The sequence below is a fragment of the Nanorana parkeri genome, unplaced genomic scaffold (assembly GCF_000935625.1).
Source record: "Nanorana parkeri isolate BGI_ZX_2015 unplaced genomic scaffold, ASM93562v1 scaffold453, whole genome shotgun sequence".
Taxonomy (NCBI): Eukaryota; Metazoa; Chordata; class Amphibia; order Anura; family Dicroglossidae; genus Nanorana; species Nanorana parkeri.
In genome coordinates, this window is record NW_017306721.1 from 358,604 (window position 1) to 383,556 (window position 24,953).

Sequence of the window (24,953 nt, forward strand, 5' to 3'; positions counted from 1 at the left end):
TTAAAATAAAGAATAGTATGTGCCAATTAGGACTGAGAAGCTCAGATTTATCCAAAGTGTGCCAGAAAAGATGCTTGATGCACTGTTAAAATGTTTTTCATTGAGATATTCAATAATGGATAAAACTGCAGCTGTGGTCTCTTCACAGGTTGGTTTAATCTGGTTCTCAGGAAGTACAAAGCCATATGTCCCATTATCTCTTAACTCAAACGTGTATGTTAAAGGAATTCCAAGGTCGGCAGCCCAGTCCATTGAGTTGCCAGCATTGATATCTGTTGCATAAGTAAACGAAGCAAATAAAAAATAACAACAAGATCATTGGCACTGGTATGATAACTTGTATCTACAAAATACAAGATAAGCTATGGGAGCAAAGTATGCTCTTAGTACAGTATGCTAATGTATTTATGCATTAGATGGAAAATGTTTTTAAAATATAGACACATTTCATAATGTGGAAAAGATTAACAGACTAATCATGTTTGTGATCTGGAAAGGAGATAGGTTATTCCTAGGGGAAGGTTTGCCATTTATGAACGATAAAAACCAAGCTGTTTCCCTTTTCTCTGAAACAATGATGAGAGTAGAAGGAATTATGACTGAATAACACATTTTTGATGAGCAATTGAATATTACAATTGAGAGATTTAAACAAAAAGTCTGTAAAACAGAAATTCTGGGGGAAAAATATCTACATTGTATAATTATTAATGTATTGGTGGAGGAAGCTAAGAAAGAGACTGGACAATTAGGTACTGACATAAAAGGACATGGACATTTTAAACTAATTTTAGTGTACAACATAAACAAAAGATTAAAATTGGTCCGTTTTAAAGAAGGGTAGGATTTTAGGACCATCATTGACATATAAACCTAGGGTATAATCTAGGAAAGCTCCAAGTTAAGCTCACCGATACATTTGCAGTTTCTGGGTTTAAAGTAGGGATGTTCAGATACAAATACTGATTACTTTGTCCAGCTCCATTGAAAGACTAGACTAGAGCAAGACTCAAAAGTTAGAAGGTAGCTGTCATTTTTAAGCAGCATACGTGACTCTTGAGATTTGTGCATCCCTGTTTTAATGTATGATTTCATGACAGTGGTGGAGAGCCAGGGCCCAGTCACAGTTGCAACTACTGCTGTGACCCTGATAGTTCTCGTGAAAATGGCAAGTATCTGCACCAATACAGATACTTGTTTCTGAAAATCCCTAGTTTAATTTTTTTCTTGTGGGTGATGTTACAGATGGTGGACTGGAAAAAGAGGGATTTGCCTCTGTGACAATGGAAGAGAACTATAACATGAAGGATTGTATCTATTGTTAAGCTTCCCTTGTTTCCTATATACTGTATACTGTGGCACCCACATGGCTTGCAGTGTATGGGATAGAGCACAAGAAAACTAGTGGACCAACATAGATAACATGTTTATTACATTAAAAAGGTTAGAAACACCACAATGTTTCATTTACTTTTCCTAAATACCATAAAATGTATTTAGAAGGATTACCATAATTTACTGTATGTATGAATGGAAAGTGCAAATATTGAATATAAAACCTAGCATTTTTTGTAAGTAAAAGCTATATATCTAAGTAGACTTTTTTTGTTTTTATATAAAAAATGTGAGTAGGTGGCATTTATTTATTTGATTAAGAATAATGCTGATTTCTAATAGTGGGTTTCCAGCTGGAAAAATAAATAAAAAAATATCCTATTAAGACAGGGATTTTGTTGCATAAGTTTGCTGATAGCTCAGTATAGTCTACTTTTTTTGTTATTACCTTACATAGTGTGTACAGCTTCTAAATCAACCCTTCAGTTATATCCACATGCTATACAGTATATGCAAGTTTTGGTCACACACAAATAATTAGTTATCCTAGCACTTATACATGTAAACTTACATAGTATGTGAGATGCTGGTCCAACACTATATTTTAAACCATGTATTCGCTCTTGACTGTTTGCAGCCTTCTCACCAACGGCCATCTACAAAACAAACATTTAAAGATAAAGGACCATTGTGACGTGTACTTGTTAAGAAACCAATCAGATACAATTAAGAAAAAGGCTGCTTTGATGCACTCGCCCAGAAGAAGATAACATAATGACTCTTGAAATAAAACAAACTGAATTATAGTAAAGTAACATAAAAAGCAATCTTGAATTCCCAGTATTCTCTCTAATTGTGGCTAATGATATTTATGTCGATTTGCCCTAAATACATTTAAATTGTTAGCTTCTTCAATTACATTGCTCGATGTGAATGACACTAAAACGTAGACCTAATATGACTACTCTTATTTTTATTTGACTGCCTTAATGTATTACTCTACAGTATTTCTCAGGAATTAAACCACTATTTTGCCACCCTCTGTACTCCCATAGATGAGCAATATGAGTGTCATGCATCTGATGCATTTTCCCTTTCAGTTTGTTTAATAAAATGGTTTTCCCTCTCAGGGCTATTCTGTGTTTCTGGCCTTTTTCACCTATGTCTCATCCCTCATGTGTATGTGGCTATTTATTGGCTCCACTCTCGCTAGCCAGTGCTGGGGCACCCAACTTGAGTTAGTATCTACTGACTTGTGAACTTCGGCCTCTATCTGCCCCTTTGTTTGGATTAGGCTCTTCTGTCTTGTATATTTGAAAATGACCTGCACTGGCATTTATTTGGTTTGGTTGTCTGTATTGGTTCAGCTTCTGATGCTGTTTGTCATAAGTCATATACTGAGAGGTTTCTACTGCAGAAGAGCATCTTCTACATTCAACGGCTCTTGCAAAGACTAGAATCTCTGGATACTTGCATGAGAGTCATTCACCATTGTCTGAAAACACACTATACTGCTGTTTGTCTACCTTGACCCTTCTTTTCTGTATTTCTGCAGTGTGCTCAGAATTTATGTTCCTGTTCTGTCCTGGATTTTCACTATGCTCCTGTCATTATCCGGTCCCTTTATTTCAGGAGTTCCCTAAACCCCTGTATATGGCCAGCAGTCCCCTACTAACCACGATAATGGGGTGCACACAAAGAAAGTAAGAATAGAGTTTTTTTCCTATTTACCATCTGTAGTAAAAGACCTTTTTCCCACTTTGATGTGCTCTTGTTTTAGCAGTGAGCTATGGTTAATAATTAGCAAAAGAACAGAAAATGAGTGAGAGTAACATGATGTATAGAAAAAGAAAGAACAAGATAATTGTCATAAGACATTATGACAAAAAGTAAAAAAAAAGTAATCTAATTTTAATGCACCATTGAAATCTCTTCCGAGTTTTAAGTATGGTCATAGTTTACAACGTTACTGTCTAACTTTTCTTTTCTTTACAAGTCTGTCTGCCAGTTATACAATTAGCGTCTCTCCACCTCTTTTTTTTTTAACATTTCTTTTCTCTGATTGGACTTCCATGGGGAGGGAGCTATGGGCTGAACAGACATGAAGCGTATTTGTGACTTACAAGTCTGAGGGTGATGACAGGACATACTGAGGGTTAAATTCAACATTTTTGTTAATTCTGTCTCTTTCACTGAAATTCCTGCAATTATGTTGGCTGCAGGGAGATAGTTAGAGGGCTGTCAGATTGATAGCCATGCCTTACATAATTTGCAACACAACCTTTATCTAACAGGTGAAATTGTATCAATCAGTTTGGGTCAGGATATGAATTAAAGGAGAACTATGGGGTCAGTGCTTTTCCCCATAGTTCTCCTAAGGGTAACGGGAGGACACAAACTAGTGTCCTCCCATCACCCAAAGCTCAGTATACCACGAGCTACAGCTCGCGGTATACTGAGACACCGCTGTCTGGATCCACCCAGACAATTCTGTCTGGATCCACCCAGCTGCGTGAGTGACAGCTGGCTCTGCCTATCTAGAGGCAGAGCCAGCTGTACCCGCCCACTCCCCCGTCCGTTCCGCAAGTCAGCGTTGGAGGATCGGAGAGGGGAGGTGGGGAATCCCTGCAGTTAGCCGTGAGTGACAGTCATGGCTCTCTGCAGGCACAGGATTGAGATGTGAGCGAGCAACGGTATGTGCAATTTAATTGTCACACGTCGGCTCGAACTATGAGGCTGAGTGATTTTCACTTGCCTCATAGTTCTCCTTTAGGTTAAACAGGCAATAAGAAATAGTTTAAGTAAATGCCATTCTGGCTTCTAGGAATTAGCAGAATTATTCTTTTACGATTTTGGAACTGATATTCTAAAAAGTGGATACAAGCTTTAGAATACATATGATTAATCAAAAACCAATGTATTACAATTTAGTAATCAGGTCATTCTCGGCCTGCCAAAAAGGCACTTTCCAACCACTCTGTGGTTGGAAAGGAGGACAAATTAGAAATACTGATTTGTATTACTGAGCTTTAGTACCATAATTTCTTTTTTTATTATTTTTGGCGAGTCTCCAAAAAGTTTGGTAGAAAACAGACTGGATTGTGTGCACAATGCATGTAATTATTGTTCCTACCACAACTAATGCAGAACACCCTCCCATCACTTTTATCCTGCCTTAAAAAACCCTCTAAATGGTCATGTCCTAAGCTTGTTATCATAGCTACTGAATTCTTGCTTTTCTAGTGTAAAAAAGTGCAGGGTTCGTGCAATGTACAGTATGGTAAAAATATATGTAACCAAATAATTGCAAAGGGTATTACCATTTCTTCATGGTTTACAGAAAGACTTGTGGTATAACCATAAGGCAGAAGAATGTATTGTCCATAAGAGTGCATTGTCAGGAAGCACAAGATATCAGATTTTAGACTGTTCACCAGCTGTTGCACAGCATAAGCCTCTGGTTCTGAGAATGGTCTAGGTCCACAAAATGTATTGGTACTACAATTCGTAGATGCTCCGACTGCTGCAAACCAATGATTTAAAAAAATAAGTCAGCTAAAGGATCTCATTATGGACTTTTACACAGCATATCAATTTAAAAATATTCAATAGGCATGGCCACTATTTTTTTTTCTGCAAGAGACCATGGTTCGCTTGAATATTTTCCTTCCTCTTACCAAACGTAATCAAACTCAGACTTCCTTTGTAACCACATTAGAGCATTTGAATTCCCTTGTTCAGTGCAGCTCAGATAACATGTTTGACACTTTATTAGCTTTTAAATAAAGTAACCCACAAATGGAATTTACCGGTTTCCCATATTTGCTAAAGTCACTTAAAGCTGAAAATATATAGACATAAAATACACATCTTGCGAAATTAACAAGCTCCCTGGGCCCTTTAGATGTCCTTTGAATCTTGGTTCCATCCTTTAGACCTGTACATCCGCATAGTATTATTTTTTTTTTTTTTTCTCTCGTTTTCCCCATACTCGAACATCTCAGCCAAAACGTCTCCCACGAATGCCTAAAGGGGGTGGAGGTGATCCGCTGACCTGATTTTGATTGTTTGAACTCCCTCATTAGGGAATTGTTATGGATGTGACGCATTCCCTTTAATATGTTGTTATGATCTGTTTTGAATTACCTTTGATGTATATCGATATGCTACTTCTTCAGGTGAAGTCTGCGTACTGAAACCTGAGTCGTGATAACTGCCGAACTTCGCACATGTTTGTATTCTCTTATTCCTAATAAAAATTGACATGCTAAAAAAAAAAAATACACATCTTGATTTTGCTGAATTACCATATTTCCTTTTTAAAGCGGGCCATAAGAATCAGGGTCCACTTTTTAAATGTGCACCCCCTCCACCTTGCAAAAACACTTACAGGGTTATTCACAATAGGGTTTGGAGAAGGCAGGAGTGAACAATCTAGGCCAAAATAGTTAGCCTTACTTTCTCACTATAGCTCACTTTCCAGTTCAGCTATGTTGGCCTAGATTTTTCACTGCCTTCTCCAAACTCTTCACCCTTTTGTAAATAACCCTGTTAAGGTGTTACAAAAAAAATCACCCAAAGGACAAAAAATGTTAGATAATATAGTAACCTTTAACTCCGTGGCTAAGTAAGGGTGAAGTCATCCTCCTTCCAGTGAGATTTGGGGAATGTAGAAAAGCCCATATCCTCCTGAGAAGATGCTCCCAGTCTTCTTGCAAGACCTGGAGTACTCCCCATGGCAAGAGGATGAAGTAACCCCCAGCACTACAGGAGCTGGAGAAAGGTTCTTATAGTTATAATAGCTAAGGGTTCATGTTGATGGGTTTTAGTCAAATGCTGCATTTTCCAATCAAACGCACAGGAGCTGCATTTGAATGAAAAACACAGCCTATGACATAAAATCTAAATTCACCTTAATAGGACATGCTGTATCAACAGAGTTGCAGTGCAACACAAAGTAGGTCAAATGCAACCTCTGAAGTGCCTTGTGTACTGCTGAATGAAAGTCGACGGAACTTTTCCTGACATGCATTCCAAAGGCAAGTAAAATGTAGGACATTGGAGTTTGAATGCATTTGGTAGGGGGAACTGGGCTATAAAAAAGGTTTGATTAGGAGAAAGATGATGACAGATGACCATCAGCTACACGATCAAGAAGGGAATCCATTAGAACCGTGGACTGAACAATGCATCAATCATTAAAACTCTGATGTTCTGGATTTAAATGAATTAATCTTTACATTACAGGCTTGGGGCACGCCTTAAAGTTGAACTCTGGAAAAAGCATATAGTGTCCAACTCCAATAGGCATGTGTGTTCCTACTTTAATATTTGTGTGCTTCTTCCAGATCTGTGCAGTAATACAAAATTAAACAACTCATGCACGTTGCCTCTGTGCAGAAGTTTCCTGTAATAAATACTGGTTGTTGATGCACTCTCTCCTTGTGCAGGGTGACTGGTCTTATCTCTGCCCCTGTAGTTCTCTGCAGGCAGCCTATACTGGGTCGACTTGCTGGGTCCATCTCACAGCACCGATCTCTCCACAGTCTATGTGCAGAACAGTGATAATGTCACCGCTACTTTTACTAAGTAGTATCTTGGTACGTAAAGGAATTTGCTGCACACAAAGTGAATTTATTTCATTTTTGGCTATTGAAGAATATATGTGAATGGAAGTTTTTGTGCCCAGAGTTTAGCTTTAAAGTGTGTTACAGAATAGCACAATATTCATTGACAGTCTTAGTGACAGCATACTCTGGCCGTGCATATTTGGCAGTGAAACTGATCTTTTTCTTTTAGAAGTAACTTAGTTTTTAGAGAGCTTGAGTAGCCCAATCTGGTTCATTTCGGTTAAAAAAGGCTTATTTCAGGTAGTTTAAGCAAAAAACTTTTTCATGAATCAGTACTTTGACCAACAAAACAGATCTCTAAAAGCCACAGGAAGCTGTCCTCATAAAATAAATGGTATAGTTTGTGAATAAACAAAAACACGTCACCTCACCATTCCCTTGTCTATTTTTCAAGAATTTTCAAGCTATAGCCCACAGGTATAGTTCTGTAGCAACTGTCCAGCAGCAAGACAGCAAACAGAACTGGCCCAAATAGGGAGAGACAAGGCAGGTTTAATGTTACAATAAAAATTAAAGTATAGCAACTGGAAATGTTGGTGACATTTTTTCCAGCTGCAGGACAGTGTGTGAGCAGCTTTATTAGGTCTCAAATAGGGAGATGTGGCAGATGTGCCCTCCTCTAGTTTGAGAGGCCCTATCACCACTTTGTCCTGCAGGACTTATTTGCCACTTCCGTCTACATGCATTGCACCTCTGCCTGTCATTTTAAGCTTGCTTATCCATTGGCCTAGCCATAATGTTATATATGGTGATATGCTGATACAGAAAAAAGTAGTCCTAAGAAGAACTGGGTCTATAGAATTGTGGACATGGAGTGTGGTGGGACCAACCTGGAATTTATTATCTATAGATCACTATTTCTCCTTAAATACATTTCTTAGCTTTCCCTAACCAGCTTCAACTTACACTGATAATATGGCTGGTTTATCCATTGCTTTAGATTATTAGATATTTGAGACTCAGATGACTTGTGCAAAGGCTATTCAGTGCATTCTGGTTTGGGCACAAAGTTTTCAGCCAAATATGCAAAATGTTTTAGATGAATCTGAACCTCATTTTTATTCAGTTCAAATAATTGTGCTAGGGCTGGGTTAACTGTAGCCAGCAATTAGATTTTGTTGCAGTGTGTTTACTGCAGGACGCCAACTTAGTAAGTGTAATTTTCTAAACTCTGCAGTAACATGCCCCATGAACCTTTTTAAAACTTACTTTTACTTAGCCCATATGGAGCAAAATAATAGGTTCAGCATACTGCAGGAACCTATTAACATACTATAATGACCTTCTCTATTCTCCCCTGCCATTGCTTCCTGGTTGTTCAAAATTCCTGTCTCAGTTTCATTTTGCAAGTAAGTGAACCTGTTATTTTGCCCAGAAAGGACAAAGTATTAGTTCACTTGTAATTATTCAAGTGACTGGACACAACCTGCCCTCTCTATGGCTGACCTGAACAGTTGATTGTATGTGTTGAACTGGAACACAATTATATGACAGCACAAGACTTACGGAATTGGCTACCAGTTGCTTTGTTCTTGTTGCTATCAACATTGGGTAATTGTGGGCATAGTGTTTTGTTTAGGCTTTTCTTCTTCTTTTTTTTTCTCCGTATCTCTATAGGTTGAACTCGATGGACTTGTGTCTTTTTTCAACCTGACTAACTATGTAACTATGTAAAGCAACTGGTAGCCAAAACAATATTATCAACTAATAGCAGTGTCATTTATAATCTTAGTTGCTCCTTTGCTGCACATCTTCCCTGTGTCACCTCTCCATTCAGTACCTCCATATTCCAATATCCATATAACTAGACTGGAGTAACTACTTAACTCAGTAAAATATCAGGAGAGCTTAAAGTCCATTTCCACCTTTGCAGTATTTAAAAAAAACATATGCCAGCAATGTACATTGAGTTTACATGAAGCAGGCATACACAGTTGCTGTATATGAACACAGAAACTTACATTTTGTGTTAGCTTTCATCTTCATATCCTCATAAAAATGGCCACCTCTGTGCTCTAAAAGCAATGTGTCTATTACAGCTGAGCTCTTCATAGTGGCAACCCCCCCGCCCCCCCTGAACAGTGTATTGTGTGTGGTGTTTAGTGATCATGTTACACAGGATCACAGGGAGGGGGGACCCCCGTGTCAGAATGAATTTCCTGTGGAGAAAATTTTTAATTTCTACGATTCGGGTCTAATAAAAGGTTCATAAAAAACAAAGAAAACCTGCAATGTGAGTGAAGTAAATGTTAACACATATACATCATTACTGCACCTCTACATTACCACAATAAATGCTAATCACTTAAAAAGGTGGAAATCGACTTTCACTGTATATGAAAAATAACATTTCAAACAACTCCCAATGGCAATTTTACATTACCATAGAAATAAACATTTTTTTCCATAAACTTACTGCACCAGCTTGAATCAAAGTTTCTATTGAGGTCTACTCCAAAGCATGCCCCATTGTTATGGGGTGAGCGAGTTTTTCTCCACAAACGATCCTATGCATTAAAAGCAGGATAAAACAGAGAATGAGAATAAAACATTTAACAGATGAATTGCTTAAAGAGCCCTTGTCACTAACTTAAAAAATTACAGGGAAAAGCATAAAAAAACATGTAATTAAAAGCTTAGTTTATATTTAAATGCTGTAGTGTTCTTCCTTCACACATGTGCCTTTGAACTTGCCAGAGATATTTTTCAGCCTTTTTTCATCTGGTAATGCTACAAAAAGTATACTTCCTGTCCCCAGGTTGCTAAGCTCACAGTATCTATATCTGTGTAAGCCTCCCAGGCTGCAGTACGAACATGTCCATCTTGTTTATCTCCATTACATAGGGCATGGGGAGATTAGTAGTTCACAGAAGAAAGACAAAGTTGTTTTTGCTCTCTTTTGAGCACATAGGAGGTGGCAAGAGCATTGCATTTCTGGCAAGATCAACAAGTATTTTCTGTATTTGTTGAAAATATACTTAGACCGAAAAAAGAAAGCTAATGCAGACAAGATATCTATGGACTGCTAAGCTACAATATAGAAAATTCTTGTTCTTGTGTTTAGACATCCTTTTAGTTTAACTGAGCTAAATACATTCTAGGTACATCAAAACAAAAGGTGTTCAAAAACGTTATAATTTATTTTCTTTAGGAAGCAGCCAAGGCCTTAGTAGAACAGCCTGACCCCTGCCAGCCTGTCCTCTGCGGACTAGCCATAGGAATAGGATTACTGCTCCTAACGAACATAAGTTTAGGCCTGTTTTGGGCGGGGGGTGTGTGGTCATATGAAACGACCGTCTCTAATCAGCTACCGCTGCTAGCCTGTAGGTAACTTGAAAATCCTGAGCCTTCGCTAAGTGGGAGTAAGGGACTGTAACATAACTGTAATGGCAGTGCCTCCACCCAACTGGGCCACGTGGTTACATGCCGGACCCCCAGATGTGATAACCTTGTCCCCAGGTGTTATTAATCACATAAACCATCTTGCAGAAGTAAGCAGAGCTTGAGTCCATGGGTGTCTTTTAAATATTTATTGTAGAACGTGGAACAGAAGATGTGGATAGATATGCTGGAATATCCAAAAATGCTGATAGTCGAATAATATCACTTCTTACAAGGTGTACAGTTCCTAGTGGAAGGTCCATCTTCTCCCTCTCAATAGGCCAGAAGTGTCTGCATTCCCACAGAGGTTCCAGTGTATACTCTGCTTCAGGACAGACTGTAGCCTGGACCAGTGGAGGTTCCAGGGTTACTCCAGTGTCCCTATGACCTTAGTTAACATGGGTGAGGTCCTTGTAATGGATCCAGTATAGTTAAACTAGAAAAAATGGTACCTGCATGAATCTATAACCAGCCTGTTTGGCAGGGAGCACATTGGGAAGGCTTACAACAATACAAAACACAAAAAATCCCCAGCTTCACCTGCCAGCTCAAACCTACACTCATGGCATTTCATGAGTGTAGGTCTTAAGGTCCTAGCTCTCAGGCCTGAGCAGCAGCCCAGCACCTGAGCATCAACCTCCCAACCGGGGAGTGGCAGGAACAAGAGACCCCAGTTCTGAGCATGCTCATGGGTTTTGCTATAGCCAATCCCTCCTATTATGCTGTTTACTACACTGATTGGCTATCACAGGACCACTGTCAGAATTATACTTCTCCAGCACAGTACTCTGTCACAGCAAAGCCTGGTGGATGAAGCACATAGGTGACTGATGAGCACACCCTACTGCGGAAACTAAAAGCCACATAAAAAAACCTAATAACACTGCTCTATTACAGGGGATGTTAGGGGGTAGACCCCTACATAAGCAATATAAAAAAAAAAAAACTATAACTCTATTACAGCCTCCACCTACTAGAAGTCTGTATGGTATATAAGTCTTGAGGAAGGGGGAGTGTCAGAACCCCTCGAAAAGCATTGGCTGTTTTTTTCCTATCCAAATATCAACTAATCAAATATTTATTTGGACTCCATGACCATTGGTGTTGTGTTCCTTTTGCATTTTTAACATTTGGACATTGGGCAGGGGTTGAGTCCTCAGTCCTGTTTAGTGTCTGACAAGAGCCAATTGGAGCTAGCACAAGGCTTCCTTTTATCAAGCAAATAACATAAAATGTGTGCTTCTGAAAAAATACCCGGCTGTTTCCCTTTAAGGGATTAACCGCTGAAATATTGTATTAATAATATAAGATTGTGTATGGGCAGTGGCTAATATTGTAGAAAATCAGTTTGCTGGTTGGATTTGACCTTACCGTAGTCCAGGAGTACAGAAATCCATCAATATTGATGACAGGAACAATATAAAAGTCTGTATTTTCTAGGGCTTTATGTATAACGTTATTACTGTGATGACGTTCAAGTAGCTGAAAATAAAAAAAATATATAAAGTAAAATGTTTTTTAGTTTGCATTTGGATGTATTTGGTTTTATTATTACAGACTCCTTGATCAACAATAAATATATGAAACATTGAGCACTGCCATGGGACACCAATGTCAATTTTTTTTTGTAAATAATGTACAGTGCCTTCTATGCAACTTCAAGTCTAACATGTAAAACGGAGGAAGATAATGGGTCTAACCTGCATATATCTAACTTTTACTTTTTTATGAGGATTTTATAATCCAGGCCCAATATGTTAATAAGTATACATAGTTACATAGTTACATAGCTAGTCAGGTTGAAAAAAGACACAACTCCATTGAGTTAAACCTATAGAGATACGTAGAAAGAAAAAAAAAGAGAAGAAAAGCCTAAAGAGAACGCTATGCTATGCCCACAGCTACCCGTTGTTGATCCAGAGGAAGGCAAAGCAATACAATACAAGCTTAACAACACAATATCAATGCTTTTATCATAATGTGCTTATTCAGTAAGGCAAATAAGTATATTCAAAGAGCAGTAACTTAAGCCGACCAATTAGAAGTTGCCCTTTTGTAGTTATGGACTACTCCATTTGAATGTCATCCTTATCTTTTTAGAGCTGAATAAATTGACAGTGATGCAAGCTATAAATTGAATTATATAAATTAAACAAATTTAAAGCTCAATTAAAATTTCACATCTTTGTATCTCTTTAAAGACTTGTACTCACAGAAGTCATAATTTGTGACTGATTTTTGCTTGGAAATTATTATTATCATACAGGATTTATATAACGCCAACAGTTTGCGCAGCACTTTACAATATAAGGAAGACATAAGAATCACAATACAATTCAAGACAAGATGGTAAGGAGGACCCTGCCCATGAGGGCTTACAATCTAAAAGGGAGGGGCAAGTGATAAATGAGGAGGTAGCTGTGTGGGGATGAAATCTTTGAGAAAGTGATAGGAAATAATTTAAAATATTTTTTATTTTAAGTAAAATGCTGCTTCCTGCTGTCACACTGTAGTGCTCTATGCTGGCAAAGCTGAGTACAAGCCACACCCCTTAGCACAAGTTTCCTCACACAGACTTGTATTGCAGAAAAGGGGATGGGGTACATTTGACCTGGCCTGTGTAAACAGTTAAGTGTACTGGGTATTTTATGGCACCTATTACATCACGCCATCATATTTAGAAATGGAGGTTGTTAGCACAATGTTACTGCAGAAGTTTGTGTCACATGTTTGTGTCAGTCACATGTATCTGTGCATCGTACAGATAGTTACTTACTTCTCTGATAAACCATTGACAAAATGCAACAGAGACCCATTCCCGGGCATGTATTCCACAATCCATCCAAATAATTTTCTTTTTCTTATTAGATGGCAATCCAATCTGCAAAATTATTAAATACATGTCAGGTAATTAAAACCCCCAAGGGCTGAATGTAAGCTTCAGTTGTGACAACTTTTACACCAGTCCCAAACAACATGCTTAAATTAAACTTACTTTAAAGTAGTAAATAGGCCTACTCTCATAGGTAGAGCCCAAATAGTTTAATGTAACTAGATCTGGATATGCGTCTCGGATTTGGTAACTCCACGTGTAAATCTGTAAAAAGCAAATAATATGATTCATTACTTTTTAAATAACGACTGGCAGGGTACCCTGATGGGAATAAGCCCCCCCCTGCCCGCACCCCCACAACCAATGCCACCAGGGCTTGTGGGGAAGAGACCCTTGTTCCCATCGGCACGGGGACCAGGTGCCTTTTCAGGTGGGACCATGGAAAAGCACCCTCCCAGTACCAAGGGCATGTGGCCTGGTATGGCAGGGAAAGGGGGCACTCACTCATCCCCCCTTTCCTGCCCTGCCAGGCCTGTGCTCGGATCAAGGGTCTGGTTGGAAATTTTAGGGGGGACCCCACATTCCCCCCCCCCATTTTTAGGGGTGGGTTTCCTCCTTAAAATTCCTACCAGACCTAAAGGGCCTGGTATGACTTTGAGGGGAACCCCATAGACCTTTTTTTAAAATTTTTAACTTGGGGTCCCTCCTAAAATTCCTACCAGACTTAATGGGCCTGGTTTGACTTTTGGGGAAACCCATCACTCCCTCCCCCATTTTTAGGGGTGGGGTTCCTCCTTAAAATTCCTACCAGACCTAAAGGGCCTGGTATGACTTTGGAGGGGAACCCCACGCACTTTTTTAAATTTTTTACTTGGGGACCCTTCTAAAATTCCTACCAGACCTAAAGGGCCTGGTATGACTTTTCTGGGAACCCCACACTTTTTTTTTTTAAATAGGGGTCCCTCCTAACTTTCCTACCAGACCTAAAGGGTTCTTTTATTTGCATTTTTTTTCTGCTCTTCGGCTCAGCTGAACATGCAGCCGAAGCCAGCTGATGTACAGCTGATTTTAGCCAATGTACGGCTCAAATCAGCCGCACAGGGCTGAAGTGAATAGCCAAAATGTCTGTTTTTGTAAAGCCCTTCCCTGTGCACCTTGTCTTAAAGCTAGTTATGAATTGATGAGTGCGTTTGCCATTCTTGTGTTCAGACACCTTTTTATTAGAACCAGCATGAACTTTTTCAGCAATTTGAGCTACAGTAGTTCTTCCATTGGATTGGACTATGAGGGCCAGCCTTTGCCCCCCACATGCATTAGTGATCCTTGCCTGCCCATGACTCTGTGGCCAATTCCTACCTTGTATCTCTTTTGGTAGGTTCTGACCACTGCAAAGCAAGAACATCCAACAAGGGCTGGAGTCTTGGAATTGCTCTTACCAAGTAGTCTAGTTATCACAATTTGGCCCTGGCCAGAGCAGCTCGAATTCTTACACTTGCCCATTTTTTCTGCTTCCAACACATCAATTTCAGGGACATGCTGCCTAACATATTCCATACACTTCCATGTGCCATTGTAATGAGGTAAACAAGGGTATTCACTTCACCTGTCAGTGGTCCTAATGTTATGGCAGGTCAGTGTATATAAAAAGCTGTGATCCAGAGCAATTGTCCTGCACACAGCTAAGCCTGCATTAAGAAAACTGCTCTCAATCACAGTGTTAGCTATCTGTTTACATATGTTGAGGCTACATTCAGCAGCACTTTTCCTGCAAACAACTTCAACTTTCAAATACATCTGATTTAGTGGCTGAGGAAGGAGCAGCAGAGGGCAGCCAAAAACAGAAGAATGCAGCTTACTTGGAGGTAAATCATTCATTGTATTTTTCTGGTGCCTCTAACTCTGCAATAAAGTAGCAAATAATTGTCTAGAGAGCAATATTAGTTACAAAAAAAGCACCATTATATTATTATTTATAAAAATATAGTGGTTGTTCTGGTGACAGGGTCTCTAATTAGTGAATTATATGTACAGTTCTGCTTTAAATATTAACATTTTTCCCAGCATTGAACATCTCCCTCTTTTTAATCATGGCACAGTGAAAACTATAGTAATGGAACGAGCTTACTTAAAGAAAATTCCATTCTTACCTCATCTATAGGGTGATACTTTGTATAATCAAAGCTTTCCAAAGACACGGATCTCAAATTCTTATTATAGGCTGTGTTCGTATTTATCAGTTGCTGTACATCATCAATTAACACACTAAAAAAAGAAAAAATAACTATATGATTTATTTTTTGCTGAAAAAAGTTCAGTGAACATTACAAAATCATCTAACCATTGCTTCTAAGTAATTACCCAGGTGCGTTCTGCGCATGCGCGCCACCATCTTGGAGGCGGAGCGCATGACGTCACATGAAGACGCGCCTGCATGACATTGGGCGACGTTATTCGTATGTTTGGGAACCGGCATCTTGGTGTATATCTTGTTATCTTATATAGCCTATAGGCTATATCATGTTTGTGACATTTCACTTCAATAAATAAGCACAAGGATTTATGCTACTACTGGAGTACTGGTGATATTCATCTTCTACAGGTATTGGGCTACAGACATCCATGGCAAAAATAGACTCCAGGCTCACCAAACCCTTCCAGCTTCCACAGTGCAGGAATACTTTAGTTGAGTAGAGGATGCCACGGTGTAACAGGACCACATCTGCATAGAGGATATTCTTGAGATCTTCCTTGGGAGGGACACCACACTTGTTCCTGAGGTCCATGCCATCCTGGCCTTCCTGGCAACTCAAGCAGTCAAAGGGCTCTTCTGATTCTCCTCTCCAGATAGCTCCAGACCCCTCTTTGGTCCATAATTGACCTCCTGCAGGCTTGAGGCCTATTCAGCTTCATCAACTGTATACACCCTACCCCCACGCTAGGCCTGGGGGCGGACTGCCCTGAGCACATGGCTATTCGTGAGTATTTATGCACTTTCCCAGCATGCACCACTGCCCATAAAACTCCTAGTGATTGTCTGGTAAGGCATAAACACTACCAGTTGGCTGCCTCACTCTGTAGCAGGGTCATACTCCACTACAGGTAGGAGCAAACAATAGCAGAACACCTAGGAATGATCAAGTTATCACAGACTGCAAATCAGCCAGACTGATTAGAGTTCCAGCAACACTATGGGGGTTAATAACTGAGCTGAAGTGAAGTGAGCTGAACGCCATTCCGCTATTCACTTCAGCCCTGTTCGACTGATTTCAGCCATACATCGGCTGGCTTTGGCTGGTTTCGGTCAGGCTGAGCCGAAGTAAAGAAGTCGTTCGACTCAGCAGACCCAACATCTGGATCAGCTGAGCTGAACCTACGGAAGTTCACTCGCTGCCGAACTGCAGTGAGTGAATAGCCGAATGCTGCTGAGCGTCATTCGGTTTGGTTATTCTGCTTATTCTACTCGCTAGGTAGCCTCCGAGGTAGCGATCAGAATAAAATAAATGTAAACAAAAGAAAAAAATGATACAAAATAAAAATAAATTTTAACCTCCTTGGCGGTATTCCCGAGTGTAGCTCGGGGTTACTTCTCCATACCCTGAGCTACACTCGGGAATATCCCACAGTATTTACTTACCTTGTCCCTCGAGCCGTGCGGTGTCCTCCAGCCGGCGCCGGCATCTGTCTTCCGGGTTTCGTCCCTTGCGAGCTGACGCGTCGCACGGGGGCGGAACCGGCGGGAGATTCGGAAAAAAAACCTGAACAAACGAAGAAATAAAATAACGAAAAAAATCCGAAAAAAAATTGCGCCGAAAAAATTACGAAAATACAAATAATCATACCGCCAGGGAGGTTAAAGAATGTTAAAATAAAAAATGTTCAAAAATAATAAAAAAATGTAAAAGAAAGAAACATTTAAAAAAATAGCATGGGGACCCCTCTCAAACCATACTAGACCCTTTAGGTCTGGTAGGAATTTTAAGGGGGACCCCAAGTAAAAAATAAAAAAATTTAACAGGTTTCCCCCCAAAGTCATACCAGGCCCTTTAGGTCTGGTAGGAATGTTAAGGCGGAACCCCACCCCCCAAAATGGGCGGGAAAATGTGGGGTCCCCCCTAAAATTCCTAACCAGACCCTTAATCCAAGCACAGGCCTGGCAGGAAAGTGGGGGATGAGCGAGTGCCCCCCTCTCCCTGCTATACCAGGCCACATGCCCTCGGCACTCAGAGGGTGCTTTTCCAGGGTCATTAGGTTCCAGTCTCCTGACAAAATCTACTACCTCTTCCATGGTGCCTATCCATAAAATCAATATTTCACTGATGCATCTGTATCAGGCTAATATTCTGGATTTTGGCCAAAAGTTTGTGCAACTAAAACCTCTGATTTTAACGCATACTGTTGACAGGGCTACTTGTTTGGTAATATTCTGGATAGGCCCGGGGCAGAGGAAGGCCCCGACAGGAGGCTTGGGCTCAGCAGCCAAGGAGGAGTAGGCTGGGGCCCGATGGTGACTATGGAGGAGGGGGCCAGACGTTAGCAGCAGCGAAAAGAGGCCGGGCCTGGCGGCAGTAGTGGTGAAGGAGGCTGGGCCCGGCGGCTGTGGGGTCTATGGTGGGCTGTGGGGGTCTCAGGTGGGCTGTGCAGGGTCTCTGGTATGTGCGAGGTCTCAAGTGGGCTCTGCAGGATCTGAGGTGGGTGCTGTGGAGTCTCAAGTGGGCTGTGCGAGGTCTCAGATGGGCTTTGCAGGGTCTCTGATATGTGCGTGGTCTCAGGTGGGCTCTGCAGGATCTCAAGTGGGTGCTGTGGGGGTCTCTGGTATGTGCGGGGTCTCAGGTGGGCTCTGCAGGATCTCAGGTGTGCTGTACAGGATCTCTGGTGGGTTGCGTGGGGTCTTAGGTAGGCTCTGCAGGATCTCAGGTGGCTCTGTGGGGTCTTTGGGGGGCTGTGCGGGGTGTATGGTGGCCTCTGCAGCAGTGAGCGGCAGAGTGATCTTTTCTTTGGTTCTGATGTCAGAGGCAGCAGGAGCAGAGCTGAAGAGAAGGAGATGAAGACAGCACAGGCACGGGAACATGTTCTGGAGGTAGGTACTTTTTTTTTTATGGTGTGTTGGGGTGGGGGGGGCATACAACATTTTGCTATGGGGTCCTGTTATTTCTAATTACGCCCCTGACTATATGGACAGGTTTACTCTATGGCGTATATAATTGTAGATGTGTAATATACATACAAACAGATTACTATACTCTGGGCCTTATGGCGGCATTATACATCCTGATTTAGGCATCACTTTAGTTGAATGTTTTAGTATTGTGTTATGCAAGGCTTCATGCTAGTAAAATACTATGGTTGATGTATCTAAGCAGAGGCTGTTTAGTCATTAGCAAACAAATTCTTGATTTTGTCAGTTTCTTTTTTTCATGACTGGGTATTCAACCTGAACCCAGTATCACCTTATTTACTAAGGCAAGTGAACATTCCCTTTCCTAAGTAAACAGTCACTCTCTACTCCTTATTGAATCAAACATGTTGGATGGTGTCTTGAAAAGTGCTTTTTTTCACATGTTGAGAATTTTTGAGCAAACAGGTACTGATCATACCCTTTTACACAGCTATACAAACATATACATCATGTGTGTCCTTTACTTTTTTATTGAGTCCCCAAAATAGTAGGCTTCAACAACAGTGCAGCAGGTTTGAGGATGAACTGATCGCTCACATACCTCTGCACCTCTATGTACAGCCCTATTTCTCTAGTCTCCAAATTTGCTCTATATACAAGAACATACCTATATGGAATGTTATTTTGAAGAAGTGTATTTTTCATTTCATTAAGATGAGAAGCAGGAATTCGGACATGGACTTCTTGTCCAGCATGTATTGCTTCAGGAATGTTCGGATCCCACAAATCCAGCTTGCAAAAAGAAGACACATACATGCAATTAGACAGTGTTGTAGTGGTTAGGCTTGCAGCACTGAGGGTCCCTGGTTTAAATCCCGGCCAGGTTCTCCCTGTGCTTGTGTGGGTTTCCTCCCACACTCAAAGGACATGCTGGAAGGTTAATTGGCTCCTGTCTGAATTGTCCCTGTGTGCATGTGGAATAGGGACCTTAGATTGTAACCTCCAGGAGGGCAGGGACTAATGTGAATGTGCAGTATGTAAAGTGCTGCGTAAATAGTCAGTGCTAAATACCTGTAATAAATAATAAAATAAATACTCAGACAAATATAAAACATCTAGTACATTACATGTGAAAGGCATCCTTGCATGTATTTGAGGTTTAAACATAATTTTCGAGGCATCATTCTAGTATAATGCAAAATAGATAACGTAGTAAAGGTATTTAGTGTGCATTGCTTATTTGTTATGTATAGCTTTAATTTTCACTATTTTGAAGGCAATTTCATATCTTATATTTAGTAGGACTTTTTCATGTTAAAATTATCTGTGTTCTATTTGAGTGTTTTTTTTAATCTGAAATATTGTTTTGAACAACTTCACCAAATCAACCATATCAAAAACTAAAGGTGCTCTGCCTTTTAGATAAAACGATATTCTAATTATTCGAGTTTCACCTGTATATATATATATAATACTATTATATTGTAAAGCGCTGCGTAAACTGTTGGAGCTATATAAATCCTGTAGTATAATATTAATAATAATAATAATGTGTGAGTGAAAATAGCAAAATTAACTCAGTGATATGCAGTGCAAAATAGTGGAGGGTACCTGACAATTAAAAGGTCAAATGTAATGACCAATCTCTTCATGATGGCTAACCCAACAAAAAAACAAGCATGTTTCTCTTTTAAAACCCTAAATTTTTCAGAATCTAATAGCACAAAAGCAAAAAGTCATCCCAGTAAAATTAAGCACCGCTCTACAAAAAAGTAATGTCTTGATCCCAAGCAAAAAGTCATGTTTTCATCACAAATAAATTCCACTACTAACATAGTTCTCATAATATGAACAACAATACGCTTCATTTGCTTTTAAAACATTAAAGGAGAACTCTGGGCAAAACTTTTATTAACCCTTGCAGTGGGGCTACCCTTGTACTGCAAGGGTTAACTGCTCGTTTTTGTCTAGGTGCTAAAAAAAATGTTATACTCACCTAAAACTGAGTTGGCTTCCTGCTTCTGCTGCAGCATTGAAATGTTCCTCAGCATCCTCATGTCTATACACTGTTTATAGAACGTGATGGTTTACAGGACCTTGGACCGCTTAGAGAGGCTGGAGGGACCGGTCTAAGAGCAAGCCTGCACCTTGGTTTAGGTGAGTATTGTGGATTGGGTAATATTTATTGCTGGAAGTAACTGTATTTGAAATAATAGCTAGATCATTTTATTATACTAGACATGTATTACTCCATTTAGTGTTTTGCCTACAGCTCTCCTTTATCATTATTATCGTAAAGGTCACATTTATGATAAGCTTTGGTAAGTGGAAAATTACAGTTCAAATGTTTTATGAGAAACTCCATAAAAGGACAAACTCTACTAAGTAGCAGATAAAACATAAACAGACAGAATGGCTCACATTACTTTCTTTGTAGTGCCCAGCTTGTAATTAAAAAAAATAAAATTTTATTATATTATAAAAATACTACTACTACTACTAATAATAGTAATTATTATTATTATTATAAATTAGATTTTTTTTTAAAGGTAATGAACATTTCTGGTTATTGACACTGTATCTGTAACCGATACTGATTTGTATAATTTGTTATTACAAACATTTAGGTAGCGTGAGATTTACTTACCAGCCAGTTATTAGTTAGTTCTTGCAAATATTTAGCCTGCTTTTCCGTCTGTGGAATGATTTGAAGCACTTGATCTCTGTAAAAAAAGTTTTTGTCATGTCATTTTGTAATTCACTAAAAGACATCAGTGGCAGAAAAATATGCATTTTATATTAGACATTCTAATATAAGACATAATATCTAGACATATCAACATGGTGAAAATCAGACAGGACCTTTTTTTTCGTTACCAGAATTCTCTTTGTAGTGCTATGCAGTGTGGTGTGCTGCCCATCTACTGTATTAGTGCATTGAGTGGCCATGCACTGTGGTAATGCACAGTAAAATGTGCATGTTATTTTGCATTATTATAACACATAAGTGTGAATGGGCCCTGAAAATTGTATTGCATGGATCAGTTGAATTTCTGCATGTGTTGTTATTTTTAAGTACATTACATTTTTTATTTTTATGTAAAACTCAACTCACAAAGACTAATTCATGGGTTTTCTGCCTTCGAGGTGGAAATAATTAACCGTATATGGTATATAATAAGGATTATTGAGAAATAAAGACTTACAGTAGTTAGAAAATTAATTTATGCGAAAAAGAAGCAATTCTCACCTATGTGAAACGGTTGTGTCTGCAATATTTTGATTAGAAGAATTTGTTGAGTTTTAGCAATAGCAAATATTTCAGGTTTATATTTTTGTTTTTCAGACAATGCAGCTAAACCAGGAGGTTTTGGGAAATTACGGAATTTGCCCATTTGCATAGTTCAGAATTTGTGTGGTATTGTATGGTATGGGTGCCTAAGAAGCCCGCAATATAAACATGTACCAGTTCATTCTGACATGTTTCACAGAGAATGGCTTCTTCAGAAGGCAAGATTATCCTATGTCAGATCATTCTCTGCTTAAAAGAAAGATTGACACCAGCCAAGGAGCAGCCATCCTCAGTGAAACACAACACATCTCTTGATGGGAAAAATCGCTGGCGCGGCAGGATTTACCAGTGCAGAGAGTGAGGGAGGCTGTGATGGAGCTTGTTTGTATAATGCTTTCCGCAACCTTGTGGGCAAAAGTCAGTTCCATGCTCCTGCTGTCATTATAATCTGTGAATGTTTTCTCATACTGTCAAATATTCTTATCAATCATTGCCAGTTAAAGCCCTGAGGAAGGGAGAGTGAAGATCCCCTGAAAAATGTTGACTGTTATCTATTGAACTTTTGTCAAGATTAAAAAAAATCTGTACTGAACTAATTTTTTATTTGCGATGCTCTCACTCTCTGCTATACATTTTGCAAGTGATTCTTATTTATTTAATTTTGCTTGGTAGTAAAGATTCTACCATAGGAACCATCATGTATATGCTGCTTTGGGACTAATAATGTAAACCTGAGAGATCGGTGGGCTAGAAGTTTAACATACATTTTTGAGAGTGACCAGCTTTGACAAATCTTTAGATGGGACCCCATGAATGTACATAAGGGTATCTAAACCCAAGGACTAAAATGTAATATTTTGAAGCTTACTAATCTTTAGTTGTGGCAGCTGCATTAGTTTTTTTTTATGGGCTTTCTTTTAATTTATTTTTAACTGGAAATGCTGCCTGTATTGCAATCTCTGTTCTAAGGTGACAACGCTGACTCACTGTACTGTAATCATGGATAAGCAGCGTTTTGACCCTATTAAAAGACTACAGAACACTTGCCCCTCTGCTCTGCTCCATAATATAGAGGTGAGGGGTAAGGATAAGCTTCTGGTTTGGGTTAAACCAGAAACATGAGTTTCACCCGAACCCAGCTTGCCAGCAGTTGAGCAAACATGAACAAGTTGGCCAGATTCGAACAGTTTGCTCACCCGAACCTCTGACTAATGCAGCTGGAAGACTGTAATTTAGTTACGTTATCACTGCTGCCACAAAATGGTAGATTTCCGCCACCATGTATACGACCATATTTGGTCAGTGACATCACTCAGGTACCCCAGTGCTGTTTTCAGGGGAAGTTGCAATGGGAGTGCAATGGGAGAAGATCATGGTGGTGGCAAGTCATTGGGGCATCGCTCATTATTACTGGCACTGAATCTACATTGCTGGATGGCATGATTGATGTGACATTTACATCAGGGAACCATGTTTACATTTGTAAATTATTAGTAAATGACTTTTTCTAGAGATTCTGTGTTTTTATATACTGTTTATTTTTTTTTTGTAAATGTGCCTGTACTCACCCTGTACTCATTCACATAGGGGGAGGACTGGATATCTGGGGACCTTCTTATTCTCAAGAGGCTTCCAGATTCTGAAAGTTCCCCCTGTGGACCCCATATACTCCAGGTATCTGGTGATTTAGGCGCTTATCTGCATTAGTATGGGGACAATGTACCTTGCGAGGTAGGTGGCTTTGCCGTCATCCTTCTTGCAGGTACCCATCCCGATACTGAGGGCATGTAGTCTGGTATGGCTGTTCTGATATGGTTTGCATGCCTGGATAAGTTTATAGTATGTGTTTTCAGGGCATACAAATAAATAGCATTGGTTCCCCCTGAAGGTCTATAGCAAACCCTTATCCCAGCACGTAGCCTTGCTGGCCAAGAAAGGTAAGGCAGCAAGCACGTGCCCCCCTCTCCTGAACCATACCAAGCCAACTGGTCAACATTGGGAGGGTACTTTGCAAGAGTACTTTGGGCGGAGGCAGCAAAGTCACCCTTCATGACAAAGCACCTTTTCAATTCAATGTGATTTGTCGCTATGTTCGGGGTTGGCAGATTTCCTGCGGCACTCAGTGAACCGGTGCTCTTATTACTAGTGAAGGGTTCTATAGTCCTGAGAGATAGCTTGGAACAATGTAACTGATATGAGTGCAGCAGAGGTAGACAGAATAGAAAGTCATCAGCTGACAAGATTTCTAACAAGGGACTAAATCAGAGATCTATTAGGTTTTATGTTGTATATACAGTTTAAATACGTGTATTTTAAAAAATTTGTTATTGTAGTTTATATTTTAATGTGTTGTCACAGATTATTTAAAAAATGAACCCATTATTATCATGATTTTTCAAATCTATTTTGCTGTCAAACTCCACTAATCGTGTGCAAAAGATAGAACAGAAGCAAATGAAAACTTCCAAAGGGCAATGCACTGCTTGCAGTGTGTTGGTCAAAGTTCTAAAGAACAGAGCATGTTTGAATAATAGTTTTCCAGATGATAACTAATCTCATAGTGGGGATCTCAGAGAAAATGACTAGGAGTAACATTTAGTATTGTCAAAAATATGTCAACTGCTCAAGCGTCAATTACCATACACCTGTCATAAGAAAATATTGGAAGTTATGTATTGATAATTAACAAAAACAGTAGAAAATAAACTCTTAAGGAATCAGCTTTTTATGTTCTGCTAAGCTCTGTATGTTCTGCTGTGCATCTTCTGTAACCCCAGGAAACAAAAAGTTAGCATAAGCTTTAGAATGGTAATGTAATTTCACTCATTATTCTCAATATTCATAATTCAATATTCAACATAGTGATGCTATAAAGGTCTCTTTCTGGTACGTCCTATTAAGTGACAACACTCTGTCTTTGTCTCCTAGTTGCCCCCTCTGTTGTGATTCTATCACATATGCTTCCAATGAAGACTACAAGAGACCATTCCAGGACACATTATGCACACATGGTCCACTGTTGCCACCATCAGAAAACCCTTAGAAGTTCCATCTAGCTGTTGCATGTTGACTTAAAGTGTCTGCACAGAGGCTGCAGCACTGAGATGCAAGAAAGGATGATAAAAAAAGTAAAAAGAAACCTCTTCATACAAAAATAATTGTTTATGATACAAAGTGCTTTGTAAAAGTAAATGTTCAGTTAGGGTTAAAATCTGCTTTAACATAGTACAATAACAATAGTAATTTTTGTGAGTTTAATGAAAAAGTAATTTGTTGCAATACTTACCCATTATATTCCACCTTCAGACATGACCCTCCATATATAAAAGCACCCAGCAGGCACACTCTCCACAGGATAAGCTTCAT

The 24,953-nt window shown here is 39.5% G+C and overlaps 1 protein-coding gene across 1 annotated transcript; it reads right to left on the minus strand.

Moving 5' to 3' along the window:
* Positions 1 to 24,953, minus strand: LOC108790196 (carboxypeptidase O-like). Its single transcript, XM_018560407.1, has 11 exons — positions 24,874 to 24,953; positions 20,943 to 21,018; positions 18,963 to 19,087; positions 15,327 to 15,441; positions 13,342 to 13,443; positions 13,123 to 13,227; positions 11,718 to 11,828; positions 9,382 to 9,472; positions 4,656 to 4,858; positions 1,907 to 1,991; positions 1 to 272 (listed from the first exon to the last, which is right to left on the minus strand). Exons 1-11 carry the CDS (start codon positions 24,951 to 24,953, stop codon positions 1 to 3), a joined length of 1,365 nt encoding a protein of 454 aa, XP_018415909.1.